This window comes from Sarcophilus harrisii, chromosome 2 (assembly GCF_902635505.1).
Source record: "Sarcophilus harrisii chromosome 2, mSarHar1.11, whole genome shotgun sequence".
NCBI lineage: Eukaryota > Metazoa > Chordata > Mammalia > Dasyuromorphia > Dasyuridae > Sarcophilus > Sarcophilus harrisii.
The window spans coordinates 624,169,585-624,188,200 of NC_045427.1; the positions used below are offsets into that span (position 1 = coordinate 624,169,585).

Genomic DNA, 18,616 nt, shown 5'->3' on the forward strand with positions numbered 1-18,616 from the left:
AAATAGAGTGGGAGAGCATGTGAAAGACAAGTTCCTTAATGGAACGCAAGGGGAAAGACACCCTGAGACAGAGTATGGTGGCGGACTGACCCAACGGAGGGCAGCAAACATGGCATGGGGAACATTTCATCTCCGGGACAAGATTGGGATTTCTGACCGGACATAGCAAGGTACGGCTGCCCAGGAGCTCTAAAGAGGAGGGAATCGTGGCGCTAAACTGATCTCTCTCAGAGCCTTCTCTCTGTCTGCCCCAGGGAACAATTCCATCAATGCCCCTGTTTCTCTCTGCCAACCACAGCCAATATCTAGGACTCCATCACTTTAATCCCAAATCCTTTCCTCTTCTCATTTCTCACACTAGGACATCATCTTCTCTCCTTTTCCCCTCCTCCTATCTCCGGATGTAGTTTTTCCCTATTAGAGTATAAACTCCTTGAGGACAGGGACTGTCTTTTTCGCATTTGCATCCCTAGCTCTTGGCACAGTGCCCGGTAGAGAGTGAATGTTTGACTATGGACTCCTATGACTACATTTCCCAGAGTGCTCCGCGCCGCTCGGCCATCTAGCCCATTTGACAGCTGGCCCCGCCAGAGGAAAGGGAAGGTTTCTCGACGTAGAAACCGGGTGGCCAATGGACGGAGAGCTAGGGCGGGCGTTCCTGACACCGCAACCTGCGTACAACTCCTAGTCTCTGTCCAGAGTGGCCTGGCCGAAGCCAAGGGGCGGCCAGGACTTTCTCGGTTCCGGGGGAATTTCCCTTCCTTCTCCATCCCGGGTCGGGCCTGGCCCTGCCCCGGGGGTGGTGAGTGGATTCGGGCTCCGGAGAGAGGGCTTGGGGATGGGAATAGGTGAAGAGGGAATAAGGCCTCGGGGTGGGAGCAGAGGTGGGGGGGGGGAGACAGTAGTGGGGTGCTTGCGCATGCGTGGATTCTGAGTGAAGGCAAATCCCACTGCCCCTCCCCTCTGCCTGGGGTTCCCCTGGGACTGGCTAGAGCGAGTCATTCCCCGCGGGGTTGGGGACTGGCCTAAGTGTGATTACAGAGCATGCTGGGAGCCAGAATCCTCCTAGGAGCTCTGCTGGGACCACAACTCCCAACATCCCTCGCGCCGTTAGCCCACCCCACAGAACTCTTGGACAACCTCTGGACCAATGGAAAAAGGAAGTTTTAAGACGCGGAGACGTTAAACCAATGACAAGAAAGCAGGGGTGGGCGCTTTATGTCAGACCCTTTCCTTAAGTCCAGTGTGGGCTCGCCCCAAACCGGGTGGCGGCCAGCTGGACAGTATGGGCTCAGGCCCCTGGCTAACAGCGCTTCCTGTGGCTGGGCCGGCCGGTGGATGGCCGCGGACGTGAGGAGGTCAGCCCTTGGGGAGGAGGTCGGCGACTCGTGCTGGAAACTTGGGGAAGCAGGTGGGTGGTCTGGGCAGAAGACGCTTCCCCCTCCAGTCTGAGGAGCTGCTGACACTTGTGTGGAGGGCCGGGGCAGGGGGAAGGCAGTGCCGCCCCCACCTTTCCGAGGAGGAGACCGACACCCCCTCCCAAAGAAGGGTCTTCCCCAAGGTCGCATGGCTGGGAAACCCCAGAGGGCAGCCTGGGGTCTTCTTACTCAATGAGCAAGCATTTATTCGGCACCTACTGTGTGCCAGGCGCTGTGCTAGGAGCTGAGGAACAGGTACCGAGAATGAAAAGATCCCGACTCAGCAGGAGCTCACTTTCTCACGGGAGGGGGGCGGGGAGGACAAACTGGACACGTATTAAAATATCCAGCATAAATAAAAATAACTAGGCTTCACATAGCGCTGTCAGGTTTGCAAAGCGCGTTATAATCATATTATTTGATCCTCACAACTATGGGAAGTAGGCTGTTGTTATCCCCGTTTTACAAATGAGGAAACTGAGGCAGGCAAAAGATTGTGCAGTATTTAAACTTGGGGATTTCTGACTCCCAAGTCCAATGCTCCCTCTGTGCTGCCTGGCAGCCTTTATTTATGCAAATTTATATTTGCATTTTATTAATATATGCAAAATAGTTTCACTGAGAGGGTGGGCACTAGCTGTTGGAGGGGAAGGAGAGGAGTGATGATTTTAAAATCCTTCATGAAGAAGATGATGTTTGGGAAAGGGACTGAAATAGAGGTAAGGATGGAATGCTTCTGGATAGATGGGATGTCCTCTAGAGTCTTGGACATGGGGGAGAGTGTCTAGTGTGACAGTGAGAGTAATGTCCAGTGAGGCCGAAGGGGTAGGTTGAAGCCAGACAGTAAGAGCGAAAGGAAAAGATTTGATAAGATTTGATTGGCTTTGTGAGAGAGTGAGAGTGAAGAGTTCAGGATAATACTATGATTAGGAACCTGGGAGACTAGAAGAATAATGATACCTTCAGCATGAATGGTAAAGTTCTGAAGAGGAGAGGGTTTGGGGGAAAGATTACAAGTTTGTTTGGACATGTTTCATTTAAATGCTCTTATTGCTTCCCAAAGAACTGTAGCTGCTAATTTTCTGACCCCTAACCCCAGGAAAACCACTTCAGTTTCTTTAACTTTTCTCCCACCTTTCAGGCATGTACACTGTATGTGCAGTCTTTGTAGTTTAAAAGTTTGTCAAAGAAAATTAATTAAATATTCAAAATGAGGAGATGTCTAAGGGTAGGGAATTTGTATATTCTCAGATCTCACATGCTGTACTCCAGTTAGTATCAGATTTCTATTTGTTCTTTACACAAGAAGACTTAGAATAATAGAATGTCACAGATGGAAGGATTTGAAGAGATCAGTAGAATTCAACAAGTATTTATTCAGTGCTTACTGTGAGCGTGATACTGTAATAGGAACTGGGGATACAAAGATAGATGAGACACATTGCTTTTCAACTTACAAGGGCAGGACACAGACAGGTATACAAATCCCTTCTTTGATAGAGAGGAGACTGAGATGTGTAGAGAAGAGGTGTGGACAAATTACTATGAGGCATTTGAGCAGAGAATGGGAGATTGAGAGAACATATGATCCTACCAAAAAAAAAAAGGCAGTAATTTATCTTCAGAAGAACCACATGTACATAATAAACATAGGCAATTTATGTACTATGTATCCATATATGTGTCTTCTGAACATTACATTATTACATTAAATAATTACATTATTTAATAAATTACATTAAATAAAAACATGTAAAACCAAACAGATCTTTCTAGCTTTAACATAGAGACTATTATCTAAAGGGACTCTTATCCTGTAAGATAGTGATGCCTTTGGATAATAGTCTTCATACATACATACCTACACACTCTTTGGGTAATAGTCTTAAAATATACATACATATGTTGTTTGCTTGCATTTTATTTTACTTCTCAGTTTTTTTCTGGTTTGATTTGATTTTTTTATGCAGCAAGATAATTGTATAAATATGTATGCATATATTGGATTTAATATTTCTACCATGTTTAACATATACTGGACTACTTGGCATCTAGGGGAGGGTGTGGGGGAAGGAGGGGAAATTGGAACACAAGATTTTGCAAGGGCTAATGTTGAAGAATTGTCCATGCATATGTTTTGAAAAATAAAAAGCTTTAATAAAAAATGTATACATACATATGTATGTATACTTTAGAAATACAGTCTCTTATGTTAATTGATGCTAGAAATATCTGTTTGATTTTATATGTTTTTATTTAATGTAACTTAATATACATATGATTGATCCTACCAAAAAAAAGTGGCAATTTATCTTCACAAGACTTTGGTTATAATGTTCATGTGGTCCAGAAATTGCAGGGAGAACTCAGAGACTATAGATTATATATGGCATTTTAGTACTGTGACTTTGTTAGAATAATTAGTCACTTTTGAAGTCAGCCTTGAAATCTGGAATCCAAGCCTGGAATAGGAAGGGGAGCAGGGAAATAGAGCCATAGCTAGGATGAAAGAGAAGGTGCTTGAGCCAGGGGCTTCATGTGTTGGAGAGGAGATTTGATCTGAAAGTATTTGAGTGTCCACCTATTGTGTACAATGTGGTGGCCATACAGAGACAAAAGTGAAACTGTCCTTATCAAGGTACTTAAATTCAGTGGGGGAGTACAGATATACACAAGTAAGTAAATGTATGATATATGCAAAATAAAGACCCTGTCGTGGGGAGTGATGTAAACTGGGATGCTTTAATTTTACTTAAATTGAGGCATTCAAGTTCTATTTGGGGTAAGCCTTGAAAGGAACCCAGGGTTCTAAGATGAGAGAAGAGAATCTTTTCTAAGGCTTAGGGAGGGATGTGGGGATGGGTGCAGTCTCTCTTTTAAGTTCTTACCTTGGACCAGGCTCTAGCTAAGTGCTTTAGATACAAGAAAATGCAAAAACAACCTCTGCTTTCCAGAATCTCACTTTCTAAATAGAAGACACCACATACAAATAACCATTAAAGTACTAGGTTTTATCCTAAGTGTATGGAAGATAATCTCCCATGGGAAGTTACTGCAGTGAGAGAGAAAATTGAACAGAAGATGGGATTTGAGCTGAGACTTGAAAGAATGCCCATAAGCCTTTCAAGGAGTGCATTACAGGAGTAGAAGGAAACAGCCATTGAAAAAGCAGTTTTGAGGTACCAAAGACAACAGGAATGCAGAGGTGTTTTGGATAAGTACATTTTGGGGAGTATAGTAAAAGAAAACTAGAAAGATAAGAAGGAGACAGATTATGAAGGACTCTGAATGCAAACAACATTTCCTATTTGATCCTAGACATGATAGGAAGCCACCAGAATTTATTGAGTAGAGGAATGACCTAGTTGAAACTTTTAGAAAATTACTTTGGGAGCCAAGTACTGAATGGATTAGAGTGAGAAACACATAGACAGAGAATGGGGAGAGATTTGAGGCAGGTATTCCCTCTCAATTCACGCTTGAGATAATAAAGGATTGTACCAGTGTAGCGACTGCATAAGTGGAGAGACAGGACCATATGTGAGATGAACAATAATTTGGTCACAGATTGAATATGTTAATGGAGTTTGTGAGCCTGTCTAACTGGGAGGATGTTGGGGCTCTGAGTACTAAGTGGGAGGTTCAGAAGAGAGGAGCATTTGTGGGAAAGATTATGCATTCTCTTTTGAGGTGTTTAATTCACAATGATTCTATTTTGGACAGAGGCAGGAAGTGAACTATGAATGAAGAACAACAAATCAATTAATTTGAGGGGAGCATATGTATGAAGGAAGAAGAGTAATATGTAGATCCAGATTGTGAAGGGCTTTAAATGCCAAACACAGAAGTCCATATTTTATTCTAAAAGCAGTGGGTAGCCACTGTAGCTTCTTGAGTGGAGGAGTGACATAGTCAAACCCAATTTATTCTTTCCTTGAGAGGAAAGCAGCTGAATGCAGGGAATCTAATTAGGAGGCTGTTTTATAGTCCTCATGAGAGGAACTGAAAACATTTACTTGGTTGTTGTGATATAAGAAAGAGAGAGATGGTGATGGAGGATACTGAATTGGATGTGAATAGTGAGTAAAAATTGAGAACTGGAGGTGATTCCTAGGTTTCAAACCTAGTTAACTTGAAGACCATGGTACCTTCTGGGCCCTTAGAAGTGTGTATATGTCTTCAGATGTAGCCAAGATGTTGATTATTTTCCTTGATTATACTTAATCATAAAGCCCTTAGCACAGTGCCTGGCACCTATTAGGCTTCAAATAAATCTTTTATTGATTGATTACAAAGAAAGGGATCTTATTTAGGCAAGGGGACTAAACGTGACAAACATGTTTAAAAAAAAAAAGCAGCAATAAAACTTTTTTGAGGTTTACAGGGGGGAAAAGTTGAGAACCAATTGGAAAATTTGTTACTACTTAAATTTAATATGTACTTTAAAAAAGTGCACATGCTAGAAATATGCAGCTTTATGTACAATCTTTATTTTTGTCTTTCTGTATTTTTTTTGGTTCAGTGATAAAGTTAGTAATAAAAATGGAAAATTTTGAAAGAGAACACTGGTACTCTTGACCTTGTACTCTTGAGGCAAGTTAGGGAAGGTTGGATTTAGAGGAAAAAATAATGAGTTATATTTGGATTATTGTTGACTTTAAGATGGCTATGTGATATCCAGGGGGAGTTGTCAGGTAGGTTTTATAGACATAGATAAGAGCTCAGGAAAGATTTGGAGCCATCCATATAAAGATAATTAATACATAAGAGCTAAAAAAAGCACAGGATAGACCCTTGAAATACACCGATAATACACTCTGAGCTTAACCTTGTTTTGTGTCCTGTACTCCCTGGGCAGTCAAGAGAAATCTATGAACCCTTTCCTAGAATAATGTTTTTAAATGTACAAAATAAAATGTGTAGAATTACAAAGGAAACTAATTATGTGTCGAAATAAAGATGTTATTTTTTTCTAATGTAAGTTCCTGGCTTTCTTAAAATCTATCTACAGATCCTTTGGGGGTAGAGGTGGGGGCGTATAACCCCAGGTTGAAAACTACTCTAAAACATCTGCATGAGAAAAAAATATCAGTTATTGGATGTATTAGGAGTTAATGACATAATTACATCTACTGGACAGTAGATCTAGAGCTGGAAAAGACTTTAAACCAGCTAATATAACCCTCTCCTTTTTAAAAGGAGGGCCAGAGGAAAATTTTTGTCCAAGTTTATGAGGTAATAAATAGAAAGAGGATTCACACCCAGGTCCTCTTAGTACAACTAGTGTAGCTTCTTGAACCATGCTGCCTCCCTATGGTCACATTTTCCTCATTCATATAGAAACTTTAAAGGCAGGGATCTTCTTTACACTCTTGTATTTCCCATATAATTCCATAAATACTTGTTAGATTTGACAAATACACAGCTGTGATTCCCTAAAGCATTTCCCCGCAAAATAGCTTTTGCTCTCCATCTTTCTACTAGGCTTGTTCTCATCATTGTCTGAGTTTTGTCCCTAATTGAACTATATCTAGTTTCCTTCCATTAAATTTCATTGTTTTCTTTTTTTAAAAAAATATCATTTCCCCAGTATATAAAGATGACTTTAAATTTCTGACTTCATTAAAGCCATAGAATAGAATAGTTCTCTGTGGAGATTCCTTTGATATACCATTAGATTTGTCCTTGTGAATTGATATCAAGCCTTTGACTACCTTTTGGGTACTCATTTAGAATGAGCTTGTATATAAATTATTCTGACATAATAGTAGTTCTATAGTTAAAACTATGTTTTCCTAGCTTGTAGATGAGTATATAGTGAGATAGAATAAAAAAAATTTCTTGAAATTATAATTTTCCCCATGAATTTACATTACATTCATCATGAAATTACAATTTTCCCCAAATGAATGAAAAAACATTTATTGAGCCTTTGCTGTGTGTCAAGAACCATGCTAAATACTGAGGATACAAATAAGAAAATTAAGATAGTTCTGCTTTAAAACATCTAGCATGATTTGTTCTTTACAGAATTCATATTAACAACTATCCAAATTCTGTGCTGGTGAAAGGTTAGAGCCTTTTGCACTGATGGGGAAGTTGGACAAGAAAAAGTTTTTGTTGAAATTTTTTTTTTGTGATTAACACTAGGAAACTTCAAGTCATATCTTTAATGGAACAAACATTTGAGAACTTATCAACTTAATTCTGACCAGGAAAAATGATTGGTACTGCTTCCGGACCCGTGGCATGAACAGCGCCACTTATCAGAAAACAACTTATAGAATATGTTGGAAAATAATATTAATGATAGCTAACATGTATGTAGCACCTAAATTCCCTAAAGCATTTCCCCGCAAAATAGCTTTTGCTATTCCAGGAACTGTGATAAACAATTAACAAATATTATTTCTCATCATAAAAACCCATGAGGTAGGTGGTGTTATCCCTATTTTACAGATGAGGAAACTGAGGCAAACAGGTTGAGTGACTTGTCCAGGCTCACATAGCTAGTAAGTTTTTAAGGTCACATTTGAACACAGTTCTTTCTGATTTCGGACTAGTGCTCTACCTAGTATGCTACTCAGCTCTCCAGACTGGAAAAGGTACTGGATGTGGCATTAGAAAATCTAGGTTCTAGTCCCAGCTTTGTCCAATGGGACATTGGATGTCGAACAAGTTGTTTTCCCTCAGCTTCCTCTTCAGAATAAGGGGGTTAGACTAGATATTTTCTCAAGATCTATTCATAGCTTTAGTGTCTTTGAATCTAAGTAGCCAGGAAAAAGTAGATACTAAGTTCAGATCTCTTGTTTTAGGGATTGATGACACTGGATGATGTGGCTGGGAACATCTGGGAGGAGTGGTTTGTCTGGACCCTGCCCAGAGAATCCTCTACAGGGTTGCCATCCAGCAGGGTTAGAAGAATGGGCTCTCAGTGGGTAAGAATTTCTGTTTTTCTTGTAGAATCAAAGAAATTAAATGTAGTCAGAAGATCCCTTTCCCTAAGGGCTTTAGGCATACTAGTCCTTGCTTCCCAGATTTTGGATGAGTTACCATCCTTCATTTTCCTATTTTTATAACTCTTCTCTTTACAAATAAAACCCAGATATCAAACATAATCATTAGTGCCAGGCCAAAGTCTTTCTTGGGGTTAAAATCATGTTACCTCTTCCATGGGCACAAGTTGAACCTTAGTACTAGAATTTTTGCTCTTACCTAAATTCTATTTTTTAAGAAGAAAAAAAGGTGGAAATATCTTCAACTTGTTGCATGTCTGTTCTTTCTTCATGTGGATCGGGAGAAGTTACAAGCATCATCACTCTCTAGTACTTCAGTTTATCTGACAGAAAAAGAAACAAGGCTTGAGGCTGTGGCACAAAACCAATAACTAGCATAAACCAATAATCCATGTCCATTTTCATGTACAGGATTCCCAGACCCACCGTGATCTCCCAACTTGAGCAGAAAGAAGAACCGTGGGTCCTGGATCTCCAGAGCTTGGAGGAGGGGGAGATCCTGCGAGAAGCTCACACAGGTGAGAAATGAGCAAAAGCTCAAGAATGAGCAAAAGTTCATGTTAAAAACTTTAGGAAAGCTTCATCACTTCTTGTTGGCTGGATTACTTCCAACTTAATTATTTTCTAGCAAGAGATTGATTATCCAAATGAACAGAGTCTTTTTAAATTGACTTTTCAGCATTTTACATTGTCTTTCAGTCTGTGAGAGGCTGTAGTGGATGGACAGGATAGACTTATCCAGAAAGCCTGGGTTCAAGTCTTTCCTCTGACACATAGCTTCCAGTATGATCCTGTGCAATCACTTAAGCTTTCATTGCTCCAGGCACTGTAAGATGTATAGGAGGTGCCAACATGCCATTGTAGAGAGTGTTTCTTCACCTGGGAGGTTTTCATACCAATGGAATTAGAGGGCCAAGGTTTCTCCCTTTCATTCCATACAGTAGTAGCAAGTCTGACTGATTTTGCCCAAATTGCACATCCCAAGAGTATCCCAGGAGTTTTAGTGTGATTTTAAACTTTTATAACCTTAGGACTATAAATACAACAAACTTTGAAAAAGTTTTTGAAAGGTTAATTACATATAATTTTTAAATGGGCATCATTTTACTGAAATTTGAAATGACCACTGTTTATGCTGCATATGGCTGGTCAATATTCAAACTTTGTAAAACTTTATTATCTGTTGCTTTATGAATGAAAGGATAGGATGAGCAATGCTAGTGCTAAGATCATCCAGAAAATGAGATTTTGACCCAAAAGAAAAAATTCTATTGGTGATAGATCCAGTTTCTTAGGTGGTCAAGAAGGAGGGCTTTTTCTACCAATCCCCAGGTGTGAGAAAACATTGCTAATAACTGGCCCACACATAATGCATAATGACAGTGTTCCCTCTTTTGTTAAAATTAAACTTTAAAATTGATGATTAAAAATTCCCAAAACTAATTGTAAAAGAAATTTAAAGAATTACATTTTCAAATGATGTTTTTTCTAAGTTTATGGTAATGATTGGAAGTTATTGAAGTTTAATACTGCACTAAGACTTGGGACCCTGTTATTAAAAGGAATTAAGATATGTCATAAGTTAAAGTTTTAGTTGATTTTGTCTGGCTTCCTTCAACAAAAAACCTGGCCGTCTTAAATTGATGTTTTTGATTGATTACGTTCTATGGTTTTTAAATGAATTTTATTGGAATTTGCTGCAAAGATATACAAGTCATCGAAATAGTAGTTTTAACTTTTTTCCCTCATCCTTATATTTCCTTTCTTAGTAGAAAAGGAAATAGATGATTCTCTATTAATTTTTTTTTCATTTTTTCAGACTTTGAGAACCAGGTGGAAAAGCTGAACCAGGAAGTTTCTGAGGCAACAGAACAATTTGGGCCATCTTCAGGAAGGCCCCAAAAAGATATTTCTCAAAATCCTGATTGGGAAAGAAAATGGGAAAGGGAACATGTATTAGAAAGACAACATGGAACTCTCACAGGGGAGGGACAAAGGGAACTTCTTTCAAAGGAGAGACATTTAAGTAAGTTCCTAGGTAGATATGTAGGTGAAAAACCCAATGTGTGTGCTGAATGTGGAAAAAGCTTTAACCAAACTTCTTATCTTATGAGGCACCTGAGAACCCATACTGGAGAGAGGCCATATAAGTGCCTTGTATGTGGGAAAGCCTTCAAGCAGAGCTCAGATCTTGTCACCCACCGTCGAACACACACTGGAGAGAAACCCTACAAGTGTAACGGGTGTGAAAAAAGCTTCGGGGACAGCTCAACTCTCATCAAGCATCAGAGGACCCACACAGGGGAGAGACCCTACGAGTGCCCAGACTGTGGGAAGACCTTCAGTCGGAAGCCACACCTTATCATGCACCAAAGAACCCACACAGGAGAGAAGCCCTATAAATGTCTTGAGTGTCAGAAAAGCTTTAGTCGGAGTTCAAATTTCATTACCCATCAAAGGATCCATACAGGGGAGAAACCCTATATATGTAATGACTGTGGGGAGAGGTTTAGCCAGAGCTCAGATTTGGTTAAGCACCAAAGAACCCACACAGGAGAACGACCTTATAAATGTCCTGAGTGTGGAAAAGGCTTCCGAGACAGTTCCCATTTTGTAGCCCACATGAGCACTCACTCAGGAGAGAGACCCTTTAGCTGTCCTGAATGTGATAAAAGTTTTAGTCAAAGTTCTCACCTTGTCACCCACCAGAGAACACACACTGGGGAGAGACCTTATAAATGTGATGATTGTGGAAAAGGATTCACTGACAGTTCTGCCCTCATTAAACACCAACGGATCCATACAGGTGAAAGACCCTATAAATGTGGGGAATGTGGGAAAAGCTTCAATCAGAGTTCCCATTTTATTACCCATCAGAGAATCCACTTGGGGGAGAGACCTTATAAATGCCCAGATTGTGGCAAGAGCTTTAACCAGCGTTCACACTTCATAACACATCAGAGGACACACACAGGTGAAAAACCTTTTCAGTGCACAAAGTGTGATAAGAGCTTTCGGCAGAAAGCACATCTTCTATCCCATCAAAACACCCATTTAACTTAAGTAATGTCCTTTAGTTTATCCATTTGTCTTTGTCCACCTCTGAATAACTTCTACTATCCCAAACAGAAATCCCAGAACCAGTCATGATGATCTTTCCATAGCCTATCCTGACTGCCTGTTCCTCAGCTGAGAGGAAGACTCTCTAAAAATGCCTCATATGTTATTTTGCACAGAGAGGACAGGCAGAAGTGATTTTGGATGCTGATACACAGTGTGTGGCACATAGACATTTGATTAATAAACGCTTGCTGATTGATACTGTAGAGGCTTAGTACACACCAAAAGATATAGGAAGTAGGTGTGGACTGGTTAAATTAGTAATAGTCTAGGCTCATAGCCTTTAAAAATTTAGTCTGTTTCCCAAAGGGGGCTTAGTTGAAAGCAAAAAAAGAATTTGGATAAAACTGGGAAAGGATATTATTGGCTTGTATTTTCCAAGCATCACTCACTGTGTCCTTGTGACAAACGGAAGCATGGTGGGTTGAAGAGATGAGGTGTAAGCTGGAAGACTTTTAGAAGCTTTTAGCAAAACTAAAGCTGGTCCTTATTGGACTGTTAAAGGCCAGGAGCTATTTCCAAGTTGAGCATAGTTTGTTATTTTCATTTTCTGAGGCATATAGACTGTTCAGCATACCAAAGGCACTTGGAAGAGGATTGTAGTTTGGTGGAATTTAAGTCATCCAAAGGGTTAAGTGATTATAGGACTCACTATCTCCATGACAACAGAATGGGAAATGAGAACCAATTTCTTCAATCTTCTGGGAGATTTGTTTCTTGCACTAATAATTATGTGCTTATGTAATCCCGAGTCACTGATTCTATGCATTTTTGTCTCCCTCTACTCTATTTAACAGGAATAAATTCCTTAAGTCTTAAGAATGCTTTTCTTCTCCGGGGTTCTGACCATCACCTCATTAGATATCTGTTTCTTTTGCAAGAAATTTCTTGTAGATGATGAGGCAAAGAAAAACTCAGTGATTCCTTCATAATCTCAGTGTTGGGATGAACCGACATCATTCAAGAAGGAAGTCTACTCCTGATAAAATTCTTATAAAGTAGCCATCCTCTGCTCTGGGACCTGAAGCAAAGACTAATCCACCTCCTGAGGTAGTAAGTTCCACTTTGGGACTGCTCTAATTGTTAACGAAGTTTTTCTTCGTGTAAAGCCAAAATTTGCCTTTCTGCAACTTCTGCTGCTCACTCCTAATTTTGATTTCTGAGATTAAGGAGAACAATTAATTTATTTTTTGCAATAACCATAAAATGTTTGAATCTGACTTTTATACTCTGCTAAGTCCTCTCTTTTTCCAGGATAAATAGTCTCTATTCCTTCAATCCATCTTCAATCTATACCATACCTTTGTATGGTATGATCTCTGTTCTCAGCATTCTAATCATCTTCCACGAATCATACTCCTACTTGTCAGTGTCTTTCTAAAATAGGGAATTGCACACAATATTCCAGATGTAGTCTGAAATGAATACAGCAAGACTGATTTTTCTTATTCTGGCCATGATGCTTTTCCCAGTGTAGCCTAGGATGGCATTAAGTTTTGACTGCCATATCACACCTCTAATTCAATTTATAGCCATCTCAAATCCCAAGATCTTTTCTACATGAACTATTTTCATAGTTTTTGCTTCCCTTATGCAGTTGATGTTTTAAACCTGTGTTAAAGTTTACATTTATTTCAATTTTCAGTAGACTAAGTATTTCTTAAATGTAAATTGGAACCCATCCATACTTCATTCTATGTAATTCTTGGCTATATCCTTACCTAAAGTCTCCATACAGCATATATCCAAAATGTTGAAAGCTTAATTCCTCTAGGTTTCTTCATATTTTATGTATTCTTTCCTGTAACCACATTATAGGTGTATATTTTCTCCCCACCAAAATTTGTATCATCAAGGATGATACTCTGTCATCTTTAATGATGCAATCATAATTGAATGGTCACAACTGGAAGCATAATGCAACTTTTTCATGCCTACTACTTGTCTCATTTTTTTCCTTTGACTTATTTATGTCTTTGATTGATAAAGACCGTGGTCTTCCAATTGTAACAATATTGCATTGCTGGGAGACTTGAAAAGATGGATCTTTGCCCTGGGGAATAGCATAGAATCATTGAAAGCATTGCAAAAAATTTCAACTTCAATATGTCTTCTGATTAATTCTGGCCCCTTTACTGCACATATGCATTGTGTGTTCCAAATAAATGTACTGATGGACTTGCCATTATTCAGCTTTGTCTCTGTTGAACCAGTAGGCATTTTTATTTGTTTGATTTTTCCTATGTGGATTGTTAGGCTGATCACGAATCTTATTGAGGAGATTCAAGCAGAACATTTTATATCCTCTTCAAATAAGAGCTTCCATAGACTGACATTTCTAGGGAATCCCCCTTCTATTTACTTATGTTCATGACATTTTTTTTTTTATAACTCTGGCAAATGCCTTTGGCAAGCATTTTATATTTTACATGATAATAAGGTCCTTGATAGAGCTGATTTCTCCCTAAATGAAAGACTTCCAAAGGTAAACCTTTAAGGAAGCATTGGCCCTATCAACTCAAATTCTTTTTTTTTTTTTTTTAATTAACCAATAGTAGAACCTGAAGATTTCTGTATCCTTTCAGTTTTGTGACCTCAGGGATGGAACCTGCTAGTTTGACTTTTAAATTTAGCCCATTGTTCTATTTGCAGCTTATCCACAAAAATAGTGTGAGAGGCTGTTAAATATTTTGCTAAAAATACTGGTATGTTGTGTTATTGTTCCCTGAAAGATAATTCTAGGAATCCTGTCAAAAAAGATCTTTGCAAGACTCCATGCAATATTTTTACCAGCCCTTTGTTTGGTGCACTGGGTCTCTCCAAGATTCCATAATTCCTTTATTAAAAAAAAAAAAATGTAGAGAAAGCCAGATCCTGATCTCAGATAATATCTTAATCAGTTCTTCACTCTTGAAATCTCTTCTCTTTTGGACTTCCATATAATGGTAACACAGCTTGGAGAATCACTAAGAGCTTTAATTTCATCGCTATGATTCACAACTCCTGTCAATCAATGTTTCTTCAGTTCTCTCTGGTGAAAGAATTAGTCCACAGGAGTGACTAATCTTCACTGGGCCTGACAGGTTTGGAGAAGATCTTCATGGCATCCTGAATATATAACCCTGGGGAAGCAATGGACTTCTCTGTTAACATTGTTGGTACTCCCTAGCAGTCCTTAGCAACAACATTAGCAGCCATTGTAAGTATTCCTATAACCACTTCTGTATGACCTTTTACCTGCTGGCAGCTCTAGAGCTACATCTTCATTTTGGGGAGCAGAAAGAATTGTTTCCTCTTCAGAGGGTCTAAGCTTACCTTCGATCTTAAAAGCTTCATCCCTGTTACCTAGTTACTTAATGCCAAGTGTTCAGTAGTCCCCTTTCTCTTCCCTTTCTAGCACATTTCAATTTCTTTACATGTAAGTCTTCCTCTTTGTTCCTTCTAACTTTGCTTTCTCTTTAAAAAGATATATTGCACTCTTTCAAGGAAGATTTAATTTCCTCTTGTAACAAGAATACAGAGGCATTCCATCAGCTCTTTTATCTTGTGCAATAGGGAGACCAGCCTGAACTTTGTATGTACAAAGCTGGTACTGTTACTGATTGAAATAAAACCTGTTCTCTACAGGATACCACATAATTTCCTTTACCTTCTATAGTTGTGGGAAGTAAAGCCCTTAGTGAAGACTGTCATTTTGGCTAAACTTTCATTTTGCTGTGTTGAGATTCCCACCTTTTTCTCCTGAAGAAACAAGGCTTGTTTGCCTGGTGTTGGTAGGAACTTTCTAACAAAGCTCTAGAACAAACAAAAGTAGTCATAGTTGATCTTTGCAGAATGTGGTTACTCAGATTTCTGATACTACCTTGCTAGCTTTTTGTTATTGCTCCTCTTCAAGATCACCCAGGTAACAAGTCAGAATTTGGCCACATATTCACTTGTCTTCCATCCTACTCTTAAACAAATACCAGCTGTAGAATTTCATCAGGCAGGCAGTGATCACTGGATAGACTGCTAAGAAGAATTCTCATCCTTTAGTCTAAGCTTGAATTTTATCTGGGGGATTTAGTCTATTACATTTACCCTCATTGTTTATCACAAGTCCAGGGGACCCTGCTCTTCACATTAAGAACCAAGGAGTATGAGTAGGTTAAAAGGATTGGGGAAAGTATAGTGTCACTCCCGTGAAGAGGAAAAAATGATATTCAATGTAGAGCTAATTTAGTCCTCTGAAAATACAGCACAAACAGTGCCTTGGGATCTTTGGAACAAGTAATCATTCTCTTTCCAGCTCCTAAAATTGAATCACATTCTTCCTCATTCAATCCTATGACTGATTCTGCTGATATATTCATTAAGAGCCTTGTCAGAGTTGAGGCCTTAAGACTTCATCTGAATGAATTTCCAGATCTTGAAGGTTTTTTCCTGTGAGATGGTAATTTCTAAATTGAACCTTCCTGATGCACTATCTAAACAAATTTCTAATTCCTTTGAATTTGTTTTCTTCTCCAGTCCTACCACAGTGCTAAGAACATAGGTGCTCAACAAATGAATTATTGCTCAGGTGATCATGAAAACACTGAAAGAATATCCATTTCAGCTCTCTAGAGAGCTCTAGGATTTCCGATTTGCTAGAATGGTTTCATACACCTTTTGGGGACCATATAAAAGATAGAATTATGCCATTTTAGGTTTATCTGTGCCTGTCCATATATCTTTATTTAAAAGTGTGACCAGTAATATGTAGCAATAAGTTATAAAAGTATTTCTGTGGAAAGGCAGACAGGCCATGGAAAAATGGTTGAATTGGTATGCTAAAATTGAAGCTGCCTAAGCATCAGTGTCCCAAATAGAGGGGTAGTGAAGTTTCACAATCCCAAGGCAATGGAGGGGAAGGGCCAAGCCACACCACAACCCACTGTGCAACCTCCAGACAAGTGAGCAAAGGCCCTCATTGACTGAACCTAAGTGAAGCAACATATGTTGGACTCCTGCAGTCTTCAAGAATGTGTCAGGCTGAGCATGTTCTTCCAAATATACTTCCCCATCTGCTGTGCTGCAATGAGTATTGTGGGAGGAAGATGGAAGCCATAAGCTTCCAAGTGTTGTAATAGCCAGCTCCTCTCCCCTTTCTCCTCATTATTTCCTTAGAGAGATATAGCCATGGTCCAGCCACTTACCCTTATGGGCCATTCAGCAGAAAACTGGGTAGAGCAAATCCTATATTCCTTTGAAGTCCTGCTTCTTCCTAGAACCACCTCATAGCTAGCCTTTTCCTGAGGCAGACAGGTCTCTCACATGTAATTTATACACGGAGTCCTTGCCAGTTTACAGTTGTCTTTCTGTGTTATTTACCTGTATTTATCAGTGTATACAACATATCTACATTAGAATCTTAGATTGTAAGCTCTTAAAGGGCAAGGAACAGGACTGTGTGAGTGAATTGCTTTTTTTCCCCCCTTTGGACACCCAAGATAGTAATCATTGGGTGCTTAAAAATAAATGCGGTTGACCATAGAGGTGAAATTTACCTTAAAAAAAAGTTTTATTGATACTTTTTTGTTTTTTATGCCATAGACATTTCTTGATCTATCCTCAACCCCAACTTCAGAACCCTACTTTGCCACAAAAAAATAATGTTGTTTCAGTTGTGTCCCATTCTTCATAATCCCATTTGGAGTTTTCTTGGCAGAAATACTAGAGTGGTTTGTCTTTTCCATTTCCAGTTCTTTTTATAGATGAGGAAACTGAGGCAAACAGGGTTAAGTGACTATAGCTAGTAAGCATCTGAGATCTGGTTTGAGCTCAGGAAGATAATCTTTTTGACTCCAGGTCTGGCATTCTATCCCCTGTTCCCTCTAGCTACCCAAAGAAAAATAATTACGTATATACATCCAAAATAGCCACAGTTTCATGTATGGTGATTTCATTGTCCGTGGCCCCTACTTTCAAGAGGAGGGAGGAGTATCATGAGCTGTCCTCAAACTGATATTGACCTTCAGATTTAACTGAGTTCATTTATCTTTCAGCATTGTTTTTATTTGCATCACTGTGGTGATTGTATTCTGCATGGTTTTGGTTCTGATTTCTTCAGTCATCAATTCATACACATCTCATTTTTCTGAATCCTTTTTTTTAGTGCAAAAAAAATATCCTGTGTATGCCATGATTTGTTCATCTATTTCCCAATTGCTTGTCACCTACTTGCTATGTTGCTATCAGAAAAAAGTTCTGCTATGAATATTTTTGGCTCAGTGCCCCATTGGAGACAGCCATGGGCCTGGAATCAGGAGGACTTGCATTCAGGTTTGGCCTCGATACTTACTAGATGTGTGATCCTGGGAAGGTTATTCAACTTCTATTTGCCTTCATTTCTTCATCTGAAAAATGAGGATAATAACAACCCTTCATTTCCAGGGATCAAATGAGATATTATTTGTAAAACACTTTGCAATCTTTAAAGCACTATATAAATGTTAGTTAGTTCGCTATTAATTTCTTTGAGACTACATAATTAATTTTTATTCACTTGAGTTGAGATTATAGCTGAGTGTGAATGGTCTAAAAGTTTTCTCCCCAAGAAGCAGGTGAAGAGAGATGGCTGTGTATTAAGGGTTAAGACTACCAAGTCTGTATAAAACTAAAGGAAATGAAGGCTATTAGTCTCCCTAGTGAACTAAGGAGTTCAGGTAATATGACACATTTTCCCAACCCTTTAAAGGGATGATGTAGTCCTCAAATGCCCTCAAACAGACCAGAGAATTTCTTCTTGTAAGATCTTCCATACTAAAGAAAGGGAAGGATTTCAAAGGGATGTTTCATCGCTGAAACTGAATTGCAACTAGGATGCCAGATTCTAGCTTTGGGTTCCTTCGTTGCTGACTGATCAACAAAATCTCTTAGTTCTGTAAGGAATAGGGAATATAGCGCTAAGTTCACATAGTCATGGAATACCAGTTGCTAACTCTGCCCCAGTTGTCTCTCCTTTCCCCAGCCCCACCTTGATAGAACAGACTGCCCCTGTCAAACCAGATCTTGAGTATTGCCTTCACTTATGGTACTGTA

The 18,616-nt window shown here is 39.2% G+C and overlaps 1 protein-coding gene across 4 annotated transcripts; it reads left to right on the forward strand.

Moving 5' to 3' along the window:
* The first annotated feature begins 607 nt into the window (after window positions 1-607).
* On the forward strand, window positions 608-17,090 carry ZNF774 (zinc finger protein 774). Of its 4 annotated transcripts, none has more exons than XM_031956698.1 (4): window positions 608-802; window positions 8,234-8,356; window positions 8,846-8,952; window positions 10,254-17,090. In XM_031956698.1, exons 2-4 carry the CDS (start codon window positions 8,250-8,252, stop codon window positions 11,495-11,497), a joined length of 1,458 nt encoding a protein of 485 aa, XP_031812558.1. In that variant the 5' UTR covers window positions 608-802; window positions 8,234-8,249; the 3' UTR covers window positions 11,498-17,090. The 4 variants fall into 4 exon arrangements, with proteins under 4 accessions (XP_031812558.1, XP_031812557.1, XP_031812560.1 ...); XM_031956697.1 differs by lacking the exon at window positions 608-802 and adding an exon at window positions 843-1,411; XM_031956700.1 differs by lacking the exon at window positions 608-802 and adding an exon at window positions 843-1,358.
* The last annotated feature ends 1,526 nt before the right edge of the window (window positions 17,091-18,616 follow it).

What these genes read in the sequence shown, in the direction of transcription:
- ZNF774 (XM_031956698.1), top strand. Translation starts at nt 8,250, where the DNA reads ATGATGTGGCTGGGAACATCTGGGAGGAGTGGTTTGTCTGGACCCTGC. An exon ending in GAAGAATGGGCTCTCAGTGG is followed by an intron (nt 8,357 to 8,845) that starts GTAAGAATTTCT and finishes TTTCATGTACAG; the next exon opens with GATTCCCAGACCCACCGTGA. An exon ending in CCTGCGAGAAGCTCACACAG is followed by an intron (nt 8,953 to 10,253) that starts GTGAGAAATGAG and finishes TCATTTTTTCAG; the next exon opens with ACTTTGAGAACCAGGTGGAA.